This window comes from Acipenser ruthenus, chromosome 5, assembly GCF_902713425.1.
Source record: "Acipenser ruthenus chromosome 5, fAciRut3.2 maternal haplotype, whole genome shotgun sequence".
In the NCBI taxonomy this organism is placed as follows: Eukaryota; Metazoa; Chordata; class Actinopteri; order Acipenseriformes; family Acipenseridae; genus Acipenser; species Acipenser ruthenus.
Genome location: NC_081193.1, coordinates 77,224,542 through 77,252,472, shown reverse-complemented (window position 1 = coordinate 77,252,472; position 27,931 = coordinate 77,224,542). Strand labels below are relative to the sequence as shown.

General features: G+C 39.1%; 1 protein-coding gene across 3 annotated transcripts in view; it reads left to right on the top strand.

Moving 5' to 3' along the window:
• Positions 1 to 7,195, top strand: part of LOC117402588 (leucine-rich repeat and fibronectin type-III domain-containing protein 2-like) — a 153,245-nt gene extending 146,050 nt beyond the window's left edge. For all 3 annotated transcript variants that reach the window (XM_034003903.3, XM_034003901.3, XM_059024543.1), the window contains exon 5: positions 1,256 to 7,195. In XM_034003903.3, the coding sequence (XP_033859794.3) occupies positions 1,256 to 2,180 (925 nt within the window). In that variant the 3' untranslated portion in view covers positions 2,181 to 7,195. The remainder of the gene's footprint in view (positions 1 to 1,255) is intronic.
• Positions 7,196 to 27,931: the final 20,736 nt, after the last annotated feature.

Genomic DNA, 27,931 nt, shown 5'->3' with positions numbered 1-27,931 from the left:
GTCAAGGGGCCCCATTAACGAAATGGCATTAAATATTATAGTGCTCCATAAATGCAATTAATGTGCATGTTCATGCTTTTCATATTTACTATTGCAATTGTATTCATTATCGCATGAAATAGTGGGCATATTATGGCACACACTGATTTTATTTGTGCTGCACTATGGTAATCAGAATGATATGTGATTTGTATGTTATTTAAATGAGGCACCCCGCTCTGAATAATGAGATGTGCTTTATTCACACCGTATTTACTAAAAGGCGATAGTGTGCACCTTAAATTGAGCGATAATTAGTTTGTTTGGAAATCAGGCTTTAACCACTGATATCAACCACCGGCATCATGGAGGCATTACTTGCATTAAAGTTTTCATACAGAGCAGTGAAAATTACCTGTAAATAACAGGTTTTATTAAGCGTGAAAAAACATGAATTATGGTTATAATTTCCTAGATTGTATTTTATAGTTCATTACTTTGCTACAAATAATAGAGTGGTTAAATAAAACAGTGTACCAAACAAGGTATTATAATTTAAATAAACGTCCTCCACTAGAATTTCTAACTCCTCTGGGTGCAGTTTTAGTTTGCGTTGCCTCTGCCTGTCCCCTGCGGAGGGCTCTCTCTGTTGATCACTCATTTTCAGTCAATGTAAGCCACCTCCACTTTTCACAGTAAGCCACTGACCAAAAGATACGCCTGGACTGCTGGGGCTTTTGATATCACGGTGGTCACTGGTAAGTCTTGGACATTATCATGCACATTAAATTACCGCTCACAATACATGTAGTGTGCACGCTGTGGTATGTAAATTAGACAAATAGTGTGCACTTAAATGAATGCGTTTTCTGTTAGTAAATGGGACAGTAAATTTAGATTTATGGTGCACGTTAGGCTCACTACTTAATGTTCATGTTACAGCTACATTTAGTGCCCTTTTGTAAATGAGGCCCGAGGTCTATCATTTTTGGTATCAGAAAAATTGTTGGTATCTGATTGCTTGGCCAGTAAGTAGCCGAGAACTGAAGAGGGTTGTGAAGGGATTCTGTGAAATGAGGCATTTGCAATTGTTATGGTCTTTGTGCTCTCTGGTAACACACTTGCAGTGGAAAAGAAATGCTTGCTAAATCTGAGAAACATGCATCCTCATTTAGTGTGCTGTTATTATTATCAACCATATTCAACAAAAATACTATTAGTTTGATATGCCTGCTAACTGCTGTTTGTTGTTGTTGTTGTTGTTGTTTTTTTAAAGGATGATTCCAACAGCAAGCAAAGCCTTCCTTGTGAACAATCTGGTGTCTGGAGTTCAGTATGACCTGTGTGTCCTGGCAATATGGGATGACACAGCCACCACTCTCACAGCCACCAACGTGGTGGGGTGTGCCACATTCATTACCAGAGAGGACTACCCGCACTGCCAGTCTCTACAAAGCCAGTTCCTGGGCGGAACCATGATCCTGATCATTGGAGGGATCATCGTGGCCACCCTGCTTGTCTTCATCGTCATCCTGATGGTCCGGTATAAGGCAACCAGCAGCACCAATTCTGGGAAGTTACCAGATGTCAGTAACACTTACTCGCAGACTAACGGGGGTCATACTGTCCAAAATGGGGTGTTGCCTCAAGTGAAGCCCAAAGTGGTAGTGCGAGACGAGCTAATGGAATTTAACTGTGGCTCTTTGCACAGCAGCTTGTCCTCATCCTCTAGCTCGCTGGTCAGTAGAGACTGTGACGATTACAGCCTCCACAGTGACAGGAGCACCCTCTCCAACAAGTGGAGACCAGTTTCCAGGTCTCAGCACAACTTGGACCACCTTTTGGGGGCCTTCACCTCTCTGGAACTGAGGGGTCAGAGGCGAGAGGATGTTCCGACTGATTCCAGGAACTCCATTCTTGCCCCGCACTCTGACAAGGAGCCCCTACTGGGCCGTGGGGAGACCAAGCTCAGAAGCTTTCTCACATTACCTTTGGAGAGCAAGCCCAAGCGGAGCCACTCCTTCGACATGGGGAACTTTGTCACCACCCAGTGCTGCAGCTATCCCAAAAAGATCACAAACATCTGGACTAAGAGGAGCCTCTCGGTCAATGGAATGCTCCTGCAGTATGATGAGGGTGACCTGGCAGGGAGCAAAGTGAACTCCGGGAGCTCTGAATGGGTCATGGAAAGCACTGTCTAATGCTCAGTCGCTGGGTCTTCTGGTCAAATCAATAAGGGAAAATAAAAAGTGGGACACCTTGGCATCCTACACCTGTAGTGCATGAAGACCATCAGTGTGTAACATCTGTTGACCCCTGTTCCTTTAGAATTATTTTTAATGACAGTGCATTGAATCAAGCGCTCAACTTGGGAAGCATAAAGACAGATTATGTATACTACCAAGGACTGTAGGGTGACCAAACATTGTTAGCCAGTTGTACGTTTTTGAAATGCCTGCACACAAAAAAAATGTCCTAATGTCTATCTTCAGAGAAGTCTCATTTGGGGTCAAGGGGTGGTTTTGAAAGGCATTGTTTAAGAAGGGGAATAGAATGGATGATATCAATAAACTTGGATTGCAACAAAGAAAATCCTAAAATGAAATCTGATGCAGATTGGGATGGTTCAGTTAAAGCGAATTAAGGCAAATCACTACTGTATGTGTAGTATAAATAAAAAATATATTTTTGCCTGCAAAAAGAAACTAAGTTGAAATTGATTTCCAAGTCATGCTTTCCTGTGAATAAGGTCCATTGAGAGTGGTGGCTGCAAAGTATCTGGTTAAGATCTGGAGATTTGAATTTCCCTTACTGCAAATGCATGAAGAATGAAAAACAATTGTAGATGCCTACCTGCCCCTTTAAAGACCATTTGTGTTGATCTAAAGTTGTGGCTACTCTCATCCTTTCCTTATTGTGTGCTTGTAAAACAAAACACCTGCTGGAACGTTGAACGTGACGACGCCCTCCTCTAATCCCAAAGGTATTTGGATGTATTTGAAATGCATTCTGAGCCAACCAAAATCTCCACCAATGGTTTCTGGAAAACGCATCCTTGTAAATTATTCCATCAACCAAAATTCAGTCAGATACATGAATATGTATTTATTTATTTATTTATTTATTTATTTATTTATGTGTTATTTTTTATTAAGATCTGCAGCACAGCATGAGAAAAGTAAACCAATCGCACGCTACATGAATGGCACACATGTAGATGAAAGTCATGGTTCAAGGACATGGTAAGACAAATGGAATAACACTTGTAAGATATCTGTTAAAAAAAAACTAATGAAACTGACACCAAGTTAATATGTTTTCAGTTATCAGCTAATTTGATTAAAACCTTTTTGTTAACTGGACTGTTCTTATTTTTTTTTTACAAATCTTCTGTATTTCTCCTATGAAGCACAAATATTCTTCAGATATCTTCAATCAACATTCATGGGGTTTCCATGCAAGTTTTTTTTTTTTTTTTTAACTCAAGACATTTACACTAGAAAATTGTCTCGTCTAAAATGCTTTTTTGGGTTTCCGTTCGCTCAGTTTATTTTACTCGAGTAAACTGGGCTTTTCACCCGACGTCATGCAAATGAATGGGAAAGGTGGGGGGTTGATATGTAAATTAGCTATGTGTAAAGTACTCGTGCTGTTTTTGAAGATTACTAGTGAAATTTTGTGAAAATGTGGTTTCCATGCGCAGAGACCTGGTACACGAGTGAATCTAAGCACCTGTAATAAAGCAAAATGCCTCGTACCTGGTTGGTTAATAATGTGTTTTACTGCTCTTACCCAAATTGTTTTTCAAATGTCATTAGTGGGGTGTCATGTCGTTAGTAGTGAATACTGTTTCAACTAATTTATCTTACGACTCATTAATTAAAAATAAACTCGACGGTATAAAATGAAACTGACCAACAGGTATTGCAGATAACCATAGCTGAAAACTGGCGGAGACGTTATATATATACTTTTGCAAGGCACTGTATATATATATATATATATATATATATATATATATATATATATATATATATATATATATATATATATATATATATACATACAGTATATATCCCTTTCATTCAGGCAATACAGCAGGGGATCAGGTGATGCAACGTGTACTACCCTGGCTCTGATTTAGAAACCACTACCGCCCGGACGGCTGACCGCTGCTGAGGAGCATTCAACACCACGCTTGGGCAAATACGGGTAGTGGGCACTTGAAAGGGAGGTGGCGGATACTGATGAAACGGACTGAAGTGCAGCATTACTTTGTTCCCAAAATTGCCACTGCCTGCTGTATCCTGCACAAACTCTTGTCAACAGCAAAATGAGGTGTTCAGGAATCAGTGGCTGCCTGTGAGACAGACGGGGAAGGTTACCAGTGTTGCCAAGTCTCACAAGAAAAAAAAAAAAAGCGACACTGCCTTTCAAAACAAGCCCAAAACAAGCGAACCCATGTTAGAGTATAGGTGTTTATGCAAGTTCCAACCAGTGACTCTCAAAAACAAGCCCAATTCTGCTTATTATAAGCAGACTTGGCAACTGTGAAGGTTACCTTAGGCGTCAGTTTCAATTGGACAGCAGATCTGAGATTCTCTCCTTTATTTTAAGTTGTGTTGGATTTACTGTTGTGTTAAATATTAATGATGCAAACAAATAAAACACAGTCAATACATTAATTTTCAATTTTATTTGGTCAGTTCTGAGAAGACATCAAAAACTTGTTGAATGTTGTTGCGCTGTTTTGGGCGATCGAGCTGGCTCATGACATCCAGTTCACAAACTATATTTATTAACGTGGTAGGCAGACACGCGTTGTCTTTGGACATAGCTGAGAACAAAAAAAGGACAGGAATCAATCCAGTTAGACATTTAAGCAGCAAGGGTATTCTCAAACAGCTGCATTAATATAACATGGGCATAACGCAGTTCATGGTAAGTGGTTTTATACTGAACTTTAAACCGACAAGGGATATACAACATGACAGACCAGACACAGCAAAAAACAATAATAAAAAAGCAGCCCGCATTATCATTAATGTGAACTACTCCATTGCTAACCATAAAATCGCCCATCAGCCACTACTTTCTGCCGTCTTGGAACCCACAGTAACAACTGACCTGATCCCTTGCAATATTTATAGTTAAGGAAAACACGCTCATTAACATTTACACGTGAAATGCGGGTTTCCATGCGAAACTGGGCGTGGTTTTCCCGTGTGTTTGGTCATTTACACGAGTAAATGGAATTTACCCTATCCCTCTCTTTGGCCGTTTTTTTGGCCACAAACCTGATTTACCCGAGTAATTCTCTAAAACATGCACGTGCATCGCCATTTCACTTGTAAATTAACCTGCATGGAAACCCCATGATTCTTAATGATAGCCTCTGTGTTTCTCTGAATTAGTTACATTTCATTCCATTTACTTTTATTGTGTATTAATTAATTGATGGGTTACTGGCTGTAATGTTCTGTATATTCCATATGTTGTACAATAATTAAGTATGATGAGAAACTGTACAGTACTATTTCTTTCTGTTTGTGTACGTAGGGGGGTGGGGTACTATATCTTATTGTTACATGAATGTGTATTTGATCCTGCATAGTCATATTTCTCACCTGGAGTTGTAGAAAAAACTTTCTGTGGTTAAAAATTTTTTTTGCTACCAAACGATAAACATCAAGAATTCCCCCAAAACAAAAAACCTTACGTGTGTGCAAATTATTTCATAACATTCCAAAGTTTACCGGCAGGCTACAGTACTGTGGCCCATATACCTTTTTGACAGTGTTATGAAAAGTGTTATGACAACTATCTGTGCTAATTATCTGTGCTGTGCTGTTTGTTTTACTCTTTAGCCTGACATACTCTATACTTGATGGATGTGTTTACATCTCCAGATTAGTGAAGGGATTTTCACAGATCAAACCATTTTACTGTAATATGCTCTCCCAATCCACCTCAGCACTGTCCTTATTAGAAAATCAAGGAGACAGGCACCTGCTCCAGCCTGAAATAAGACGTTAATTCATAATCTGTCAGAAAAGATGCTTACTCCAACACTACAGCTATGGCCACAAGTTTTGCATCAACCTATAGAATTAACAAATTTTGCTTCATAAAGTCAAATGAAACCTGCTGAATAATGTTACGTTAACATATTGAATTATATACCTATTTGTAGTTTTACATATACTTAACGAAAAACTGACAAAACTTAACAGGAAATACTGTACTACTATTATGGCTTCAGGTAGACTTTTGTGGTATCCTTTTGTAGTATCCTTCGGTAGTTTCTTTGGTTACATGATGTTAAATAAAATATCTAAATGATGTTCATATGTGTGTTTTTTTTTGTTTTTTTTAAATTATGAATTCTAGGTGATGCAAAACTTTTGGCCATAGCTGAGAGTGGATGCCACAGGATGCCTGATTGTCTGCTTGCATAACATTGGAATGTTGCCTGTTCTTTTTAATTTCACATCACAAAATGTTTCGGGTCAGATAGAGGAGCTACAATAGGCTAACGTAACATTTATTTTCCTGTGTTTGTTAAGCAGGGTTCTGCTTAAGATCTGGCAATTTATACCTGCCCCATTCCTGTTTGATTTTTTTTTTGCACTGTATTTTTGCAATTTTCCCATGGTTATATTGTGCTTTTACCATAGTTTACCATGGTTTGCCATGCTTATCAATCTGCTCTACTATGCCTTGCTGGTCTTTAAAATGCTTCCCTAAGCATTACCATGCTTTCACTGTGCATTATTACACTTTGCTATGCTTTTTATGGTAATCTTGTATAATGGCATGGACATTGTCATTGCTTGCATCATTTGCTGCACCTAGTCACTGAAGTGCATGCTGTGTAAAGAACACAGCCATAGCACTTTGGAATACAGGGCATGCATAACCTTTTATTATCACAGTAAAAAATGGGTAACCACCAATTGTTTCACATCATTGATATAATCTTTTGCACCTTGTGTTCAGGAAAAATACACTGCTGTATTTGTTTCCCAATTTTGATCTTCCCATGAATTTTCAATGAAATGTGTTGAGTTTCTTGGGAATAGGCGAGATTTAAGAGAACATGAGATATGCTGGAGGATTAGTAAGAGGATTCAATGTTTTCTTACAATGAAGTAATAGGAAATTAGTAATTCGTTGTGTCTATTTGCTGATATATATATATATATATATATATATATATATATATATATATATATATATATATCTAAACAAAACTTTTGGGATGAAAAATATAACATTCATTTGCTTCAAAGTCTTAATTTATATTCAGCACAATTAAGGTCACAGTCCAATCCAATTAATGTCAGTCTGATAGCTTAACCTTTAACTTTCTGAAATCCTTTTTGGAACAGCAGTGGAACATAGACCCTACTTACAGAACTTTAAGGACTGTTTTAAATACATTTTTAAGGAATGTTTTTAGAAATCCCTCCAAAACAGTTGACAAGGGTTTCATAAACTGAAAACTTGATTTAATTAGCCAAAATAGGCCTTCGCAAAATAGCTCCTTAAAACTTGAATAAAACATTTTGTGAATGGGGCCCACTATCTTTATGCCATCTAGGTTTCTTTGAATGACAGTTGATTTATCAAGTTTTCAAAAATGCAATTACAATTGGCATACTGTAATCTGTGCTTTAACGTCAGATCTAGTTGGTTGCCATAGACATACGCTAAGTAGACTAGATCATCCAATGTTTCTTTACATTAGTATGGGCCAGCACCATCTAGTGCTCAACTATGGATTACTAAAAATACAATAGGAAGGTACAAAAAAACAGATCAGTAGATGGCGCAGGCTCTTACCTGTATACAGACACTTTGGCAGATCTAGCCTATGCTATTTACGTCTGGGGCAGGCAACTAGAAACGAAGGGCAGCTTCTGAACTCAGTAAAGGCACAGACTTATCAAACCATTAAAAAAAAAACAAGATTGAGTATTTGCAATGCATTCTCTGCTGCTCCTGAACATCACTGGGGAAACCCACAGGGTACGGTTCAGGGAGTACCAACGATTGCCACAACGACTGTGTGACCACGTGGTACACTGGCTCAGCCCCACTCAGAAGACAGGGCCACAGATGGGCGAGGCGATTGTCACGAGCAGTTTTGCCATGTGGCTGGCGCTGAAACCCTGGCCTGGATACGGCACCACAAACCCGACACCCTGGAAGCTGCAATGAAACTGGTGGAAGATTTCCAGGACTCCCTGATCTCCGCCAAGACCAAGTCTACCAAGTCTACTCACCGCCTCTCCCGTACCATGGAGCAGCAGAGCACCAACTCCTCTCCCAGTACCACCACTCCCAGTACCACCACCTCCAGGACCCAGATCGAGACCTCCGAGACCGCCGACCCCAATGGGCAACCTTACCTCCCTACCATGGAGGCAAAGGTTGGCCCCCAGCTAGGGTAGATTTGCTGCCCTTGCCCTGTTGCCATACCAGGAACGGGATAGATACTTAACATCTGCTCCCTCTGCCCTTCCTATTTGTTTCAGAAGCCAACAACCGGGACTCCATCGCGGATGGGCATGACCTGGCAGCTTGTTATTTGGCATCAGAAGCGGGTAAGCGAAGGGGAAATGGTCGGGAGGGGCCTTGTATGTTGATGTGGTTATAGGGAAAGTGAAAACCCACGCATTAATGGACACAGGGTGTGAGCAGACTTTAATTCGAACGGCTCTCTTGGGCGGTATGTCGTGGCAGCAACAAGGCAAGGTGGCTATCTCCTGTATCCATGAAGACACAGCGGCATACCCCATATTAAAAGTATATTTATCGTTAGGCCTGATCAAACGTCACCTGGTAGTAGGGGCGGCGGAAAGGCTACCACACCCAGTAATTCTGGGCCGGGACTGGCCAAACTATAAGGAATTAGTGAAATTAATGGCAGCCCCGATCAAACACGTAAACGTGACAGAAAAAAAGAAAGGGGAATCGATTGGTGAGATTTTCCCCTTTATATCTGATGTTTTCCCCCACTTTTCGTCCTAGAAAAACAAAAAGAGACAAGTGGGAGGAAGCATCAATGAGACAAGACTGGGGTTTGGTGGGAGAATGCTCTGATGGTAACAAACGCCAGTCAAAGGGAGTTGGTACATAGTGTGACTGAGCAGATGAGGTTACTGGGCCATCCAGGGCAGAGGCTACTCCAGCCCTTCTCAATATACAAAACGTGGGACTCAAGCGCTGATCTAGTGTGGGACCAGAAAAACAATTCCACACTGGTGCACACTTGGGTGCAAGTCCGGTCTATTGAAGGTAAGGATGTTGAAGGCGTTGGGCGGCTAGTATATCCACTTTTTCATTATAAAAGGGCAATTGTTATATAGGGTGAACCCTGCCACGGGCACAGGACAGCCTGTAACACAATTAATGATTCCCCAGTCTTATCAATCCGAGGTCATGAGGCTTGCGCATGACATCCCTTTTTCAGGACACCTCAGAGTCGATAAAACTAGAGAACGCATATTGGCTCGATTTTATTGGGTAGGACTTTATAATTATGTGTCGAAATATGTAGCCACATGCCCAGACTGCCAGCGAGTAGCGCTGGGTCGAGTTCGCCCCGCCCTTTTAAACCCACTGCCAATTATTTCCACCCCTTTTGAACGCATTGCAATGGACATTATAGGCCCTTTGCTACCTTCTGATTCCGGGTATACGCATATATTAATGGTGGTAGATTATGCAACGCTATACCCGGAAGCAGTTCCATTGAGGTCTACAAGTGCATCTGCGATCACCAAAGAACTAGTGCAGATTACTACTAGAGTAGGGATCCCCAAAGAGATATTGACTGATCATGGAACAAACTTCTTGTCTCAAAGATTACAGCAAGTATACAAAATACTAAAAATACATCCCATCCGCACCTCTGTTTATCATCCACAGACAGACGGTTTGGTGGAACGTTTCAATCAGACACTTCAGTTGATGCCGAGACATTTTGTAATTCAGGAGCAAAAACATTGGAGTAGCACTTCTTCCCTACCTCCTTTTTGCTGTGAGAGAGGTGCCGCAGAGTTCAACAGGGTTCTGTCCCTTCAAGTTCTTGTATGGCCGACAGCCTCGCAGCATCCTCTATCTGGTGAGAGGGATGGGAGAAGCACAAAGGCTTGTCCACAAATGTAGTGAAGCATGTGCTCCTACTCTGAGATTGCCAAGATTTGATTGGTCGATTGGCACAGGACAATTTAAAATCGGCTCAGCACCAGCAAGATCAGCAGTACAAATGGCATTTGTAGCAATATGGGATTTTTTTTAACAGCTGCTGATGCAAAGGAATTATATTAAACAGTATCTTTTACTGGTTGATATTTGCATACTATGCATGTGTTATTATTGTACACTATGTTCCTCATATATTTACCATAGTTACTGTTTGTCACATGCACACATACACACACACACACACACACACACACACACACACACACACACACACACACATCCTAATATCACCAACAGTCCTTCCCCTTTGTGTGCTTATGCCTTAATGATTACTTTCAGTATTTCCCTCCATGTACTCTGTGTGAAACGTGTAAGGTCCAGAGGCTTAGGTCACCCCATCACTGAGGAGGCTGAAGCCTAATGAGTGATGACAGGCTTTGCAAAATAGCATTGTGTGACTGCTAGAAGAGGCACGGCATGGGCTGATATTAAACAGCTTACCAACATGGGGATTGAGGGCATGAGGGTGGGGTCTTCGGCAGCCTCTAATAGAGAGGGAACTGTGATTGCATTTGCAAATTGCTAATCTAAGGTAGATAAACAGAGATTATAGTGCCGGCCAGTGTGGAAAATCAGTGCTTTTTGTCTGTAACTAAAGTGATTGGAACTTCTGATGAGTTCAACAGTGTGGCAGTGTTATTTAATGTTTGTGATTAAGACATGGCTCCTATAGAGAAGTGCATATCAGCAAGCCACATATGGTTAAACAATAAAACTGACTATTAGGATCATTACGAACATTGTTTTAAAACAACACCAACTGCAAAACAGTTTTATGAAGCATCTTTCATTATAGAATCAGCACTTTTCCAATCAAATAATAAGAACAATAAAACAACATTTTGTAAAACTGAATTTAACAAAAGAACTGAGTTCAACTCTGATGGTAATAGTTTGGTTATGATGGTACATGTCTGTTTGGAGGATCACTGCTGCCAACCCAACAGGGTAAGAAGAAACCCCAAAACTGGACAGACCTGTCTACTCTCCTGCAGCTCAACAGGCAGTATCACCAGCAGTGCAGGCCAATAGAAACTTGAGCCAGATGCTGCTGCATCAATACATTAAAGATGGGCTGTGGAAAGTATCACAATGCTGAACTGTAACAGCATGGAAACCATTTGCTTATTATTTTACTGCCTGGGAATATCTAAATGAGGGTTAGCTGTGGTTTTAGGGGGGCTGTTGTCTTTGCAAGTTACTTAGTTTCAATAGCATATTTTAGGAATTATGATATTTGTGGAGATGGTTGAGTCGGGTATGCAAATATTTCAAAGGGCATGGGCTCGGGTTGGGTTCGGATCGGGTTTTAAATTTAGGCCCGAGCAGACCTCTACTTTAATTAACCTAGGCAGAGTGCCATCAGCAAACACCAATAGCGCTTAGAAAAGGAGATGAGATTCCCCCCCAATGCAGTCATGGATCTTGGTCAGTTAGTGCTTGATTTGACCGAACGATTTTATAAAATGCCTTTATTTTACTAGACTTTGCTATGCCTTACCATTAAATATCGCAATAAACTTTTATAAAGGTTTTTTGTTTTTTACTGGATTTTTTAAATATCCTATCCTTAATAGTGCAACAGGTAAATCAGAAATGTGGAATTCTTTTGGAATCATAGCGACTGAAAATAATGAACATGTGACTGGATTTGTTGTTTGTAAAACCTGTTATTATGTTTTTGTGTACAACAGCCACAAAACTGGTACACCATCTCTGCAAAAGCACAGGTGTAGTTCCCTTTCAAGTGGTTGCACGAAAAGAATAGACAGGTATTTTATAGCAAAGTAAGTAGAGATAGTTAATATGTTAATATGTTAAAATATATCCAGACCACTAGAGAAAGCTACCACGCTGTATAGCCTGTTGTATAAACTCAATCTGTGGAGAATGGTACATATATCTGTGTGTGAATGTGAGAGTCAGTCGACACAAGCAGTAGGTAAAGGATCTTATTAAAGCAGGTCGGGTCGCAGGTAAGAAGACGGTGCTGCAGCAGGTTGCGGGTCGGGTCGGGTCCTGTAGTAGCAGGTCCGGGTTGGAAGCGGGTTGTAAAAATCGCACCCACGCAGGACAGTGCGTACTCCCTCAGGCTAATGCAGGTTAAATAAATCACCCCCCTTTTCTTGCTAATATTATCCTGCAATCCACTAAATCAATGGGAGATTTAAAAGATCTGCTTTTATCTTTTATAGACCAAGTCATAAACTGGTTCCAAGAAGGTTGTGGGGGTCCTAGTTACGATGCAGGAAGACCTTTTGGTCTTAAATGCAGTTGGATTGAGAATTGCATCTGGGAGCCCTCTCCTCTGTTTGTTTTTTCACAGTAACATTCACAGTTGCAGTGTTAACACCTACAGGTGGAAAGAGGTAGAGCATGCTTCCACTTTCTGTGTATGATTATAACAGTTAACTATTCCCTGAGAGTGTGTAGAAGTTCATGAGTCGCCTCGTGTTTTATTTCAACCTCCAGGTGGCAACTGTGACCAGAGAGATGATGAATAAGCGCTTGAAGACAATTAATGACAGTCTTTGTTTTGATGTGTCTCGTGAACCTAATTTATTACCTCTATGAACTGAACTTAGACTCCCCAGCACCTTGATGTGTGGCTCTTATCTGAATAATTTTAGCATATCTTTCAGTGTTTGTTGCCTTGAAGTTGAAATCTGTGGAGATTGTCTTTGAAGCTGTCTTGTCTTGTCTCTGCCCTTTCTTTAAGGGAGTAGGAATTTGTTGTCTAACCCATAGATGGCAGAGAATTCAAAATTAGTTGCCAAAACACCAGGCAACAAAAGATTCATTTTCTATTTTTGACTGACTGAAAATACAATGTTTATCATTATCATAATGTAGCATGGCTACTTAACATTTTTACTGTGCTGTACTATTCTTGTCATTAAAACTGATTCATAAAATCAATTTGGATTTGTGTTTCTGTTTAAATCTAAAAATATGTTTGTTGACTTACCTGCTAGTATGTTTTTCTGTAGTACGTTCCCTTTCCACGACATCTCTTGGGTGCTCATATTATTTTCCTAGAAGTTTTGACTTACCCATTCTTAATTGTCAAGGTTGAAATTTACTTTAAACAACATTTTGTTACAAATAAAACTAGTGAATGTGATATTGGTGGATATTTTGTTTTTTGTGATGCAGTTACAAACATTCTAAGGCATATACTAGGGATTATATCCTTCTAGCTCAGCCAATCAGAGTGCAGGAGATATTTCCATTGAAGTGTACATAACTATACGCACACACCATACATGCCAACAGCCCCTATATCGTTGGGACAGTCCCAATTTCCTGGCAAATAGGTCTGTGGCAATGCCGACTGCCTCAACGACGTGCCCCAGGAAGTGTGCTTCTTTCCCCAGCAAGTTGCACTTCCTGCTTCAGGCCTGCCCCTCGAATGCGCTCAAACACAGTCAGCAAGTTTTTCAGCGCAGCAGAGAAGGTAGCGGCGTGCACCAATTAAGTCGTCCAGGTACATGACGCAATTGGACCGTGGAACTCTGGCAAACACCCAATCCATCAGGCACTCAAACGTCGCTGGAACATTGCACAGTCCAAAGAGCATTACTGTAAACTTCCACAGACCATGGCCAAAGGAGAACACGGTCTTCGGCCATGCCTCAGAGGCCAGCTCGACCTACCAGTAGCCGCTTCACAGGTCGAGGGAGCTGCACCAGCGAGAGCCTGTGATGCAGTCCAGGGCCTAGTCGATTCAGGGGAGGGGGTATGAGTCTATGGGTCACTGCGTTTAGCTTGTGATAATCCATGCAGAACCGCAGTGACCCGTCTTTCATTTTCTGTACACTTCCACTATACGCATCTGGCATTTGGGCTTCTGCCTCTTCCTCCCAGTATGGGGTTAGCAGGTGTGCACTGTCCATCCCGCTTCTGATACCAGTGTAGCGAGCATGGGAGTAATTGATGCACACACCAAAGCTCTTTCAGGTACAATGCAGTTTTATTGGCAGCTAACAACAGCTAGCACCATCCACACACTCACACATACTTCCCAGCCACAACAGACAGACCTTGCACAACAGGTAATTAATTACAAACAATAAATGAACACATCTTTATAACTAGAACATAAGGGTAACACATTGACATTGTGTATGACCTATATACATACACACACTGCTGTGCAAAAGTCATGTTGCATTTTTCTACTCTGATTCATTATGTGCATCAACAATTTACTCAAAGCCTCCACTAGTGTTTTCTACTATTATAACAACCTTGACTTTCATAAAGAAGGAAAAACATTGAGTGAAATAGCTCGTATCACTCGATTTTCAAGGTGTGGTTTCCGAAGCATAATCAACAAAGTACAGAGACATATCATCTATAATTGACAAACCCAGGACTGGAAGACCCAAAAAGCTGTCTAACAAGGATGAGCAATAATTAAGGAATAGAAAAGAATACAAGAATTGAATTGACAGCAGAACTGGCAGAAGGCACAGGTGTCATTGTCCAACCATCAACAGTCCAAAGCACCTTGACCATTATTCCATTGTCCAAATTCTATGTTCTTGTGCATATTTTAGCCTTTTAGTCTTGTTCCCCTTTTTTAACAGTAAGTTTTCTTACTGCAACACATCCTTTAAGTCCTGATTTCGAGAGGTACCTTTGTACTGTTGATCTGATGGACAACAACACCTGTAGTACAGCTGATAAAAGGTATTGTACATTTTATGATAAAAGCATGACATTTTCCACAGTGTTTGCACATACCCTAAGGTTTGCTTTCAGATGTGGAGCCATCTTGGATTTTACCTTTGACGACCGTGAGACGGAATGACCTTGGACAATAGTAATTTGTTGTTTTAACACCATGTGTCATAACAACATGATCATAACTCCCTAAATTACATAGATTTATGTGCATTTCTGTGTCCTGGAACACTATTTTCATATGTGAAATCACTGGAGGTTTGATCTCTGTTGACCTTGAGAGGTCAATGACCTCACTCAGGGCTCAAATGTGCTGTCCGATTGAGAAGTTGTAATGAATGCCACAAATAAACCATTTTATTATAAATTTGGTGTCACATGTACATTAGATGTCACACAGGTCCTTATTAGATGCAGAGAGCTGAGGAGCTGGTAGGTCTGAGTAATGGTCTGAGTACTAGATTAGTGCTAACATTCTCCAGAAAAGGAACAGAGGGCAGTGCACTTGAGGGCAGCCTTGACACATTTGCATTGCCCAGTGCATCCCTTCCTACACCCACAGTGAATGAGTTCATAGCACGACTGTGATGCTTCTGGAAGGGTGGCCCACAGTGGTTGCCACCCTGTGGTGTCCTTCCTCCAGCCCCAGTCTGACAGGCTTGGAAGCTCAGGGTCAGGAGTTAGGGCCTCTACAGTGATAGCGTTTTCAACCAGTAATCAAACTGGACACTCTGCTGTGCTCTCATTGCACACCATTCTTCCAAGGACACAGCATCTGTCTCTGCTGCAGATGTGTATTCAGCATATGCTCGGTGCAGTAGTGTGTGGATACTTGCAGCTGTGACTTGGTGTGCATGCCGGGTCTTCGTCACATGGCTGGCTCTGATGAAGGAATCTGCTGTACCAGAGCTTGCGATGTCGGCCTGCACTAGAGCATTTGTCCATCTGCTATCATCTAGCCAGTCTCCCAGTTCTTGCAAATATAAAATGAATGTGTATGTTTGATTGAAGCATCATTAATGTTGTTGCTGCAGATATAGGTTGCTGCAGTTCTTACTGGTTTGTACATAAGACGGACAGAAATCATTGCTTAATCATCTTTGCTTAATGTTGTGTGTTTCATCATGGGACTTACCTTCAAGATGGCCATTTCGATGTGTAGCCCGCCGAACATCATCACAAAGTGGTCCTCTTCAAAGGTGGTTGGCCAAGTCCACTGGATTTGCTTGGCAACGGCGTACAGTGGTTGGTCAGCAGCAAGAACAGGGACTTGACCAGGGTTGAGGTGTGGAACAGCTGCTTGGACAATGGCCATGGAATGTTTGATCATGGCCACTGAGTGTGCACTGTCCAGGAACAATGGTAATAGTGCATTGATTGCTGCAGGCGGGATCACTGCTTTCTGGATGTCAGCATTGTAGGCAGCTCAGGATACCCAATCCATCTTGTCTAACTGCTGCTTCTTGAGAGCTGCCATCACTGTATTGAGCCAATCAGACTCTGCCTCTACAGCCCGTGCAACAGTCTGCAGGTCGGGGGGTCTCACAGGACCATGGTACAGTGAACTGCTTGGTCTTCAAGGCAGCTGGTGGCACGTTTTTGTACTTTGGCAGCAGAGGAGCAACTGACCTAGTGGAGGGAGTGGTTTGATCGATGACCAACACACCAAGGTCAAGTCCTGCAAACTGATGGGATGGATGCTGCATAAGCGAAATGCCAGTGCCATGAAATGAATCCTTTGCTGTTGCAGAACTAGGATTGTAGTCAATGTTGTTAACTGCTGCTGTCGTGAAGAGTCCTTGACACATTTTTGGTGGACACATAACGTCATTCATCCTAAAACGTTTGCAGACCCCATTGGCTATGTCAGATGTCAATTGCAGGAGACGGTCATATGAAACACACATCCCCATGCTGAAGAGTGTGTCAAGGAGGTTTCTCTTGCGTGTGACAGCATGGCTCTTCAGTGCAATGCACAGTGGAAGTGGTGTTTTGCGGTCTCGGTTGTGACAAACTGTACCAGAGGAATCCGCAGCTCATGCATGTTTCACATCGATGAACATCAGGAGCTGAGATATGGAGAGAGCTGCCGTTGTGCTGGATGTAGTGACAACCTGAGTTTGATGTTTAATGTCTGGACCCTCCCGTATCATGTTTACAAGAGCCAACATGGATGGTGGTACAGTATTATTATTATTATTATTATTATTATTATTATTATTATTATTATTATTTATTACTTAGCAGACACCCTTATCCAGGGCGACTTACAATTGTTACAAGATATCACATTATTTTTTACATACAATTAAATTATTTTTTTATACATTATGTTTACATACAATTACCCATTTATACAACTGGGTTTTTACTGGCGCAATCTTGCACAAGGATACAGCAGCAGTGTTCCCCACCTGGGATTGAACCCACGACCCTCCGGTCAAGAGTCCAGAGCCCTAACCACTACTCCACACTGCTGCAGTATCTTGCTGGGATCCTTGCTTGAATGACCTATCAAATGAGAACTTTCTGTTGAGCATTTCTCTGCACACGACTTGTGCTGGTCGTGCCAAATGCATTGCATCACTATCATGCTTCTACATCAATATGACAACAATATACACTCTGTGGGACAGAAAATCTCATACTTTTAAGAAATATACTAGTGCCCCAGCGCCTTCAACATCCTTACCTTCAATAGACCGGACCTGTCCCTAAGTGTGCACTAGTGAGGGGTCTTTATTTTGGCCCCACAGTATGTCCGCGCTTGAGTGCCACATGTCCGGTATATTGAGAGGGGCCGGAGTAACATCTGCCCTTGATGGCCCAGTAACCTCACACTCTCGGTCACACTGCGTTCCGACCCCGTTTGACTGGCATTTGTTAGCATTGTATCAGGCTCCCACCAGCCCCCAGCCTTGTCTCATTAATGCTCCCTCCCATTTCCGCATCCTTCTCTCTTTATTTGTTTTTCTCGGGCGGAACAGATGAGAAAACATTTCAGTTTGAAAGGGAAAAACATTACCAATCATTTCCCTTTTGCTTTTATCTGCCACGTTTACATGTGCGGTCGGGACTGCCATTAATTTCACCAATTCTCTATAGTTTGGCCAGTCTCAGCCAAGAATAATTCCGCCACCCCCACTACCAGGTGACATTTTATCGGAACATCCGATAAGTATACTTTGACTGTGGCTTATGTTGCCGTGTCTCCATGGATACGAGAGATAGCTACCTGACCTTGTGGCTGCCACAACACACCGCCCAAGAGAGACGTTCTAATTAAGGTCTGACCACACCCTGTGTCCACTAATGCATGGGTTTTCACAAAAACTTTTCCCAAAATTACATTAACAATACAAGGCCCCTCACGACCATTTTCCCCTCACTTACCCGCTTCAGATGCCAGATTACATGCTGCCACATCACATTCCATCGCAGATGGAAATGACTTCGCCTGATGTCCTGGCTGGTGGAACCTCAAACATGTAGGGGGGAAGGAGGGCACAGTGGTTAGATATCTGTCCCGTTGCTGGTATGGCAATGGGGCAGGGGCAGCACCTCTACCCTAGCTGGGGGCCAACCTTGGTCTCCATGGAGGAGACCCGGTCCCGGTGGTGGGGGTGTTGGAGCAGAGAGAGGAGGTGGTGCTCAGGTGCTCCGTTGTATTGGAGCGGTGAGTAGCCCGGTCTGGGCTTATACCAGGGAGTCCTCGAAGTCCTTGGCGAGTTTCACTGCCTGATCCAGGGTGTCGGGGTTGTGGCGCCGTATCCACGCTTGGGTCTCGGCGCCGACCACATGGCAAAACTGCTCAATCACTATGGCCTCACCCATCTGTATGCTCGTTTTCTGAGAAGGGTTGAGCCAGTGTACCATGTGGTCACAGAGCTAACTTAATCTTAACTTAATCCAAGTTCTACATACTTATTATTTAGCCACAACTTCCATAGGTGTCAAATGGAAATACTTATGATCTCATTACAGTTTTAAAATATTACATAATGTGTTTTATTTTAAAAAAGCGTAAACTTGTTAGACCACTTTTAATAAAAGTCTAATACATTTTGCATATATACAGTATATATATATATATATATATATATATATATATATATATATATATATATATATATATATGATAGCGATGGTCTCGGATATGAATAATTTTACATGGTACCATGTTTAAACAAAGCAGTTATAGTACTGTATAGTGTGTTAATCAAGCTTTGCCATGTAGTTATTCCTTTACCATGCTTTACATTTCATTTTGACACTTTCTTTCAGTATAACTGATAATGGATTAATCCTTTTTTTTTATTATTAATGCATTTATTCAGCATTTAATCAATCTCATTCACATACAGTATTTTGTATTTTGCTTTTCTGGCCTGCCAAAAGCATCCCATTTTAAAACACAATTTGAATACAAAATGGAAGCACCTCCTAATTAATGATGTTTGCATCTAAATAAGCTTAATTTGGGAATGCAATTCAATAAATAATCAGTGAAACCATTGAAATGACTGTTCTGCTATCAGACCCCTGATAGAGGTGTGAGGATTCATACTTTATCTTAGTCCCAATGACAGCCTGATCCTCTCATGGCACAGTTCTCATCCCTGGATTGGCATCAGGCCATGCTGGCATTACAGAGGCATCACAACACCAGCATATTCTGAAAAAACAAACATGATGCCAGGCAACATCACAAGCACTACTGGCTTTGTGGATTTCTGGCTCTGTTTAAATTCTACACTGCTGTATGTCTGTCTGTCACCCAGCATGGTATTAACATAAGCAGTGTTGGAGTTTCAGTATTTCAAGATGCACATTTTCAGATGTTTTAACTTCAGATTTGGAGGAAATACAAGAGCCATTTATCTAGTAATGTAATGCAAAACATATTTTCACTGCAACACCCACATATAAAACAGCTAGCTTAAATGATTTACTTTTATACCTTTACTGTGATCCTTGAAATGTATTTTTGTTTACGACTGTGTGTCGCCCTGGATAAGGGCGTCTGCTAAGAAATACATAATACTTCTACCAATACCTGTTTACTTCTACTGTGCATGCATTGGCGGTATTCAGATGGAAAAGCGATGAGCATTAGCCTTTTAAAACTATCCAGTCTGACAATAGAAAAACAGATTACAAACAGAAACAATGTTGACCTTGCTTGCAAATCCACTTTTTTTTTTGTTCCAGCACATTCAGTTTCATCAGTTTCATCTGAACATTCAGCTGCAGTGTAACCCACTCCCTTTCTATTAAACTTCAAGCGTCTGTGCAGGACACCATTTTGTTATCCCTTAAAGTATGAACAATAAAATTAATGGAGCAGTGCCTTAAATATCCAGAAGCTTCAAGTATCATAATTCTGTATCCATACATCTCCTTTACACACTGAAAACTTAAGGTACTTTACAAAACAAGTTTAAGATGCAACTTAACAGTATGCAACCACAGCAGCCATAACCTCCTCATTCACTGTATTTATCAGAATAAACGCTGATATTTTATTCATGGCATTCTCTTCCTAGGTTCCTTGATATATATATATATATACTGTATATACCATACAGTTAATGTTTAATCAATGTCTAAGGTCAATATCACATATTAGCATCATTATACATTTCAGGGAAACTTATGAATACATTTTTTAATGTATTTTTATTCAGTTCCAAAATACTTACACCAATTTATTGCTAAATATATATTTTAAGCATCCATAAATAATGTTTTTAAAATGTATGGCAAATGTAAGGCAAAAACATATATTTTAAATGTATGGTAAGTTTGTTGCAAGTATATATTGATAACAATATATTGTAAAATATATGTTTAGTCATTTAAAATATATATATATTAAAAATATCTGGTACATTTGGAATATATTTTAAATATAATTTAATCTGTGGGCCATATATTTTATTTTATGTGTTGAAAATACATGGTAAGGTTATAAATATATTATGCATATATTTAACATGTTTCCCATTCATAAAAAATATGTTAAAATATATTTTCTTTCTGTATGGGAGGTTTAGTCTGGGCATGCCATCTTTCCATGTTATTAACACCCCCCTTGAGATAGTGTCTTAACATTTGGGGGTTTGTATGTATTATAAGAGTCTCTTGGTCAAGTTCCATTGCTGATGTTGCCCTGCAGCAATTTGCCATTTCACCACCACTTTGGTTTGACCTCCGGCCGAGTCAACAGATCAATAATACATTCGATTCACCGTAAGATTATATTCTCTCAGTGAAGTTCCATTGCAGGTGGCAGAAGTTGGTCTTTTGCTGACATTTTGTTTTAACCTTTTGTCCACTGTGTTTTGTGTTTGCAGGCCATTCTGCTCCCTGGAGATGCTTTGTTTTTATTTATAGCAGCCCCACATGTGAGGTATTTTGTAATAAGCCACTGCACAGTACCCAGAGATTTTAGCAGCTATGTAAATTGTTCTGTACAAATAAAACCAAAACAAACACACCCACATTTGTTTTGGACAAAAGACTTTTATTGTAGTTTTACAAAACCATATATATATAGTTGATATTGGTATTGGTATTGTAGGTTAAAGAGACAGATACTGAGACATATATACATACAGAGAGACAGACTGACGGTCACTGTTTTGCTGCTACCTGCACATCACAGGTGATTTGCCTTCACCCTGAACATGAACAAGACTCTAAGCTAGCCTGTAGCTGCAGTGCCTTTGTGAGCGATGGGCTATTACCTTTTCCGTGCCTGACTAGGCTTCATCTTTACAGATGTATTATAAATGATGCTCTCACCAATTGAGAAAGAGGCCCCAGCAGAGCCCCAGATGCTGCTGAGTTATGAAGATCGACAGACACATAATTCAGAGGAAAAACAGCTTTTCCTCAGAAGTGCAGAAATATAGATGTACATTATAATCCATCAATTCTCTTTAAACGAAAAAAAAATGAGTGGGAGTAAATCTGAATGGTGTGAAAGAATCAAAATCTGACAGCCATTCTTGATTTAGATTTAGAGTTTTGTTTTGTTTAGGGTTTTTTACACTAACTTCAACCCTAAAGTCGTTTTTGATTAATTAATAGGCAATAGCCTTTTCAAATAAACCTACTGTAACTTAAAACCAAGAAAAAAATAATTCCGAGAGAAAAAACTTTTTTTTAATGACTTTTCCAAATATATTTCAATTAAATAATAATAATAATAATAATAATAATAATAATAATAATAATAATAATAATAATAATAATAATAATATACTGTACTGAACTATGTACAATAAGATTACAAGTTCTTCAATGGGCTTTGGGGACACATAAATCACAAGCTTAAAATACAAGTTTAATAGTTGATCTAAATGCGAATCTAAATTTATTAAAGAGTACATCAGCGCTACATGAAACGTAAAACATAAACTATCCCACCTTGCTGTTCCGAATGTATTTGGTCATTGTATAATAATCCGTATGCACCCAAACATCTGCATAATGCCACACTGCTATGTCCAAAATCACTGTTCTCGAGCATCTCTTCTGAGCCAAAAAACATGAGTTCCGCATGTACCCTAAAACGTATCGACGCATGCCCAATGAAGCGTTGTATGAGTTAACTTACCTCCGTGTGGAAACACACTAGTCTGTGTGACAAACATGGTTGTGATGGGGTGCTAGCCCCTATAAATTTGTGTTTGTTATTGTTGTTAGTTTTACTGTTTTCATTATGTTTTTGTGATTCTTGTTTTGGTTTGGATCAGCAGGGAGGGGGTTGAGTTCCTCCCTGTGAAAATACATGTGAGAATGTGGCTGGAGCCTTAAGTGCTTAATTGTTAATTATTAGTTAATTGGGCTCCAGCCACAGAGTATAAAGGGCAGGTGAAACCCTTTGTGTAGGGGTGTTTTTCTGTTTGGGAGTGCTGGGTTTTGGAAGGAGGGAGTGTTTTGTTTGAAAAGCCTTGGAACCTGACCATTTATTTTGTAAGTTTTCACGCGTATTATTTGTATTTGGACTTTTTTGTTGGCCCTTGTGCCTATTTATTTGATTATTTTTTGTTTAATAAAGATCATTATTTTGCCCTTTTCACTGTCTCTGAGCCTCAAACCTCTGTCATCCTACCACAATGGTCCATCTAATTTTCTATAAGGAAGGAACTTGTACCTGCTTTTGTTTTATGTAGTAGACATCTTTCACACTGTACATGTTTCCTTTACATGCTAAATAAACAAATACTGTTGTATTTTGATGTATTATTATGATTAATGGTTTTATTCAATAACAAAATAAAAACGTCTGTGCTGTGTAAGTGCTTGTGGGCAAAAGAAAACCAGGATGGAGTCTTATTTTCAACTAATGAAGGGATCCACCTGCAATTATAGCAGCACTGTGTTATTTCAATATACATCCCTAAAGTCTTAGATATAGCTCCAGCTGATTCGGAATGGACACGTATCAAATAAAATAGCAAATGAGATTCGGAAACGATGTATTAACTTTCGGAATTAGGTCTTTGAGGATGATCCGACCTAAAAAAATAAATATTGCATTTTTTCATCCTTCATATTCATTTGCATTTCCTGACACAACACATGCACAATCATCTACACACCGTAATTATTATTATTGTTATTTATTTCTTAGCAGACGCCCTTATCCAGGGCGACTTACAATTGTTACAAGATACCACTTTTTTTTTTTTTTTTTTTTTTACATACAATTACATTATTTTTTTTACATACAATTACCCATTTATACAGTTGGGTTTTTACTGGAGCAATCTAGGTAAAGTACCTTGCTCAAGGGTATAACAGCAGTGTCCCCTAACTGGGATTGAACCCACAACCCTCCGGTCAAGAGTCCAGAGCCCTAACCACTACTCCACACTGCTGCCCACCGTTGAGTGGAAAAGTCGAATTTGGCCACAAATTCCATCTCCCTATCAGTTTCTGAACAATCTGATGTTGAAATATTGTCTGCCATTACTTTCCCTGTGTACAGTCACACTGTGTTGCTGAGGAAACTTATACAATGACCAAATACATTCGGAACAGCAAGGTGGGATAGTTTATGTTTTATCTTTCATGTAGTGTTGATGTACTCTTTAAATTAACGGTAACACTTTATTTTGCCTGGCATGCATACGTGTTTAACTGATAAGCAACAATCTCAGTTATTCAGGTTAATATTAATTTAGTCAATGGACATGGAAATCTAACCATACGGAAATGACAACAGGACCATTCCAAAACGTGTCAGCCTACTTTTCACATAGCTGTTTTTAATATGCTTTGCAGTAGGAAACTGACAATATAAATCTTAACATATACTCAGCATACATATGGAACATTAGCACATCGTTGGCTGCTTAATAACATGTAACTGAACTTCAATAAACATGTAATTGCATGTCAATGAAATACTTATGCCATTCAAAATAACTTTCACCAAAGGTTTACCACAATTTTCACCTGCACAAGTTATAAGGAAATGGTATCTGTGTTGGATAAACAAATTCTACCTCACATTATTAAATTACTTTAATTCATTTTGCAATCATCATTAAATCTTTTTTTTTTCTCTGCCTTGAGTGATTATTATAATCAATCAAATTAAAATGGGGCATTGCTAGATGAAGCAGGGACACTGGATATTAAATGCAAAAGTGTAACTTGCAGTGTTCTGACCATTGCTGGGAAGATCAGGTTAAAAGCTCTATAATCACTCCTGCAGAGGAGCCGGCTCTTTCCCAGTAAGACTACAGAGTTCTCACACATCCTCTGCCCTGCTACACTTGTAATTATTTAGAGGTTTGCATAGCAGCCGTTGACTATGTCTCCCTTGTGACTTAGAAGTACGTCTATGACTGGCTATAGGTACATAATAACAGTACAGCTTTGTCTTTGCATCAGATCAGTACAGGGTTGTTCAGTTGAGGCTTTTTCATGTCACCAAGATCTGTGTGTAGCAGTGTACGTTGTGTTATTTAAAACAAGTTTGTCAGTAACATGCATCCCTGCCATGGCAGGGAGATATTCAACTGAGCTGATGACCACATCAACAGTATGTACAGAATAGGATAGAGTACACATTACAATATGAGTGATTCTCCAGATATATGGAAAAATGTGTAACATAGCGATGGACAGATGGATGCATGAACAGACAGACAACCCCACTATATCTCCTGAATCTGATCTCACAATACCTTAAACTAAATAATGTTAATACCAAGTTCCATGAGAATGGGATTTGTGGTTCTCCAGATATGTGGGAGAGTGTTGCACAGAGATGTTGGCGAATATAAATAACACTGAATTACACTTTTATATTGCTTTAACTCTTAGTTACTTTCATTGAATGTAATGTAATGGATACACAGCAGTCCAGTAATTTTTCAGCTGCTATTGGCCTCCTCATAAAGCGTTGGAAGTGATTGAGGAGGCCCTTAACTGGCTCCTAATTAGAAAGATGCAGTGACTACAGCCTCAGGAGATGTTCCAAAACCAGTTATGTTACTGCAGGAAGTCTGAAGGCTGCAAACATAATTTAAGTCATGCTCATGAATTAAAGGCCCTCTTCTGGATAATGACATGTAAGGTATGCTTTGATTTTCTTAGAAGCTAAATTAGAAGCAATGGATAGAAGCAAATTATCCATTGCTGTAATATGGTATCTTGCATTACACACAGTGCAACATCACACACACATGCTATCACAGTAACCATATCCAGATATATTGTGACAATTGTCTACATGCTTAGCCATGCCCCCCAACAAGTGCAGGTACTGCCAATTCTTTCATGAAATCTTAATGAATGTCTACATGCTTCAATCGATGGCTCTATCCTATGGCAAGCCAAATTATCATTTAGAGATATCTCTAATTCATTCATAGATATCTCTAAATATTTGAAGATATCTCTAAATCATTTCCAGATATCTCTAAATATTTGAAGATATCTTCAAATATTTAGAGATATCTCTAAATCATTTTAAGATATCTAAAATGCATTTTTAGATATCTTTAAATCATTTGAAGATATCTTTAAATGGAGCTTTAAATGAGATATCTAAAATGCATTTTTAGATATCTTTAAATCATTTGAAGATATCTCTAAATGTTTTTGAGATATCTTTAAATACTTTTCAGATATCTTTAAATCATTTAGAGATATCTCTAAATAATGTCCTATTCATTTAAAGATATCTGCAAATCATTTGAAGATATCTTCAAATAGCTTCCTGTTCATTTAGAGATATCTCTAAATCATTTAGAGATATCTTGAAATAACTTCCTGTTCATTTAGAGATATCTCTAAATCATTTGAAGATATCTTCAAATGAACAGGAAGCCATTTCAAGATATCTCAAAATGACTTCCTGTGAAAATGCTCTATGTTTTCAATGGACTTCCTGTCCATTTAAAGATATCTTCAAATGAACAGGAAGTTATTTAGAGATATCTCTAAATGTTTTAGAGATATCTCTAAATGAACAGGATGTTATTTGAAGATATCTTCAAATGATTTAGAGATATCTTTAAATAATATGTGGATTTGGCTAGCATGGTGCGCCAAACTGTCATTTAGAGATATCTTAAAATGAGGGTTTTAAAGATATCTCTAAATCATTTAAAGATATCTTCAAATAACTTCCTGTTCATTTAAAGATATCTGCAAATCATTTGAAGATATCTTCAAATAGCTTCCTGTTCATTTCGAGATATCTCTAAATCATTTCGAGATATCTATAAATAACTTCCTGTTCATTTAGAGATATCTCTAAATCATTTAGAGATATCTCGAAATAACTTCCTGTTCATTTAGAGATATCTCTAAATCATTTGAAGATATCTTCAAATGAACAGGAAGTTATTTCAAGATATCTCGAAATGACTTCCTGTGAAAATGCTCTATGTTTTCAATGGACTTCCTGTCCATTTAAAGATATCTTCAAATGAACAGGAAGTTATTTAGAGATATCTCTAAATGTTTTAGAGATATCTCTAAATGAACAGGATGTTATTTGAAGATATCTTCAAATGATTTAGAGATATCTTTAAATGAACAGGAAGTTATTTGAAGATATCTTAAAATGATTTAGAGATATCTTTAAATAATATGTGGATTTGGCTAGCATGGTGCGCCAAACTGTCATTTAGAGATATCTTAAAATGAGGGTTTTAAAGATATCTCTAAATCATTTAAAGATATCTTCAAATAACTTCCTGTTCATTTAAAGATATCTGCAAATCATTTGAAGATATCTTCAAATAGCTTCCTGTTCATTTCGAGATATCTCTAAATCATTTCGAGATATCTATAAATAACTTCCTGTTCATTTAGAGATATCTCTAAATCATTTAGAGATATCTCGAAATAACTTCCTGTTCATTTAGAGATATCTCTAAATCATTTAGAGATATCTCGAAATAACTTCCTGTTCATTTAGAGATATCTCTAAATCATTTGAAGATATCTTCAAATGAACAGGAAGCTATTTCAAGATATCTCAAAATGACTTCCTGTGAAAATGCTCTATGTTTTCAATGGACTTCCTGTCCATTTAAAGATATCTTCAAATGAACAGGAAGTTATTTATAGATATCTCGAAATGATTTAGAGATATCTCGAAATGAACAGGAAGCTATTTGAAGATATCTTCAAATGATTTGCAGATATCTTTAAATGAACAGGACGTTATTTAAAGATATCTTCAAATGATTTAGAGATATCTTTAAATGAAAAGGACGTTATTTGAAGATATCTTCAAATGATTTAGAGATATCTTTAAATAATATGTGGATTTGGCTAGCATGGTGCGCCAAACTGTCATTTAGAGATATCTTAAAATGAGGGTTTTAAAGATATCTGTAAATCATTTGAAGATATCTTCAAATAGCTTCCTGTTCATTTCGAGATATCTCTAAATCATTTCGAGATATCTATAAATAACTTCCTGTTCATTTAGAGATATCTCTAAATC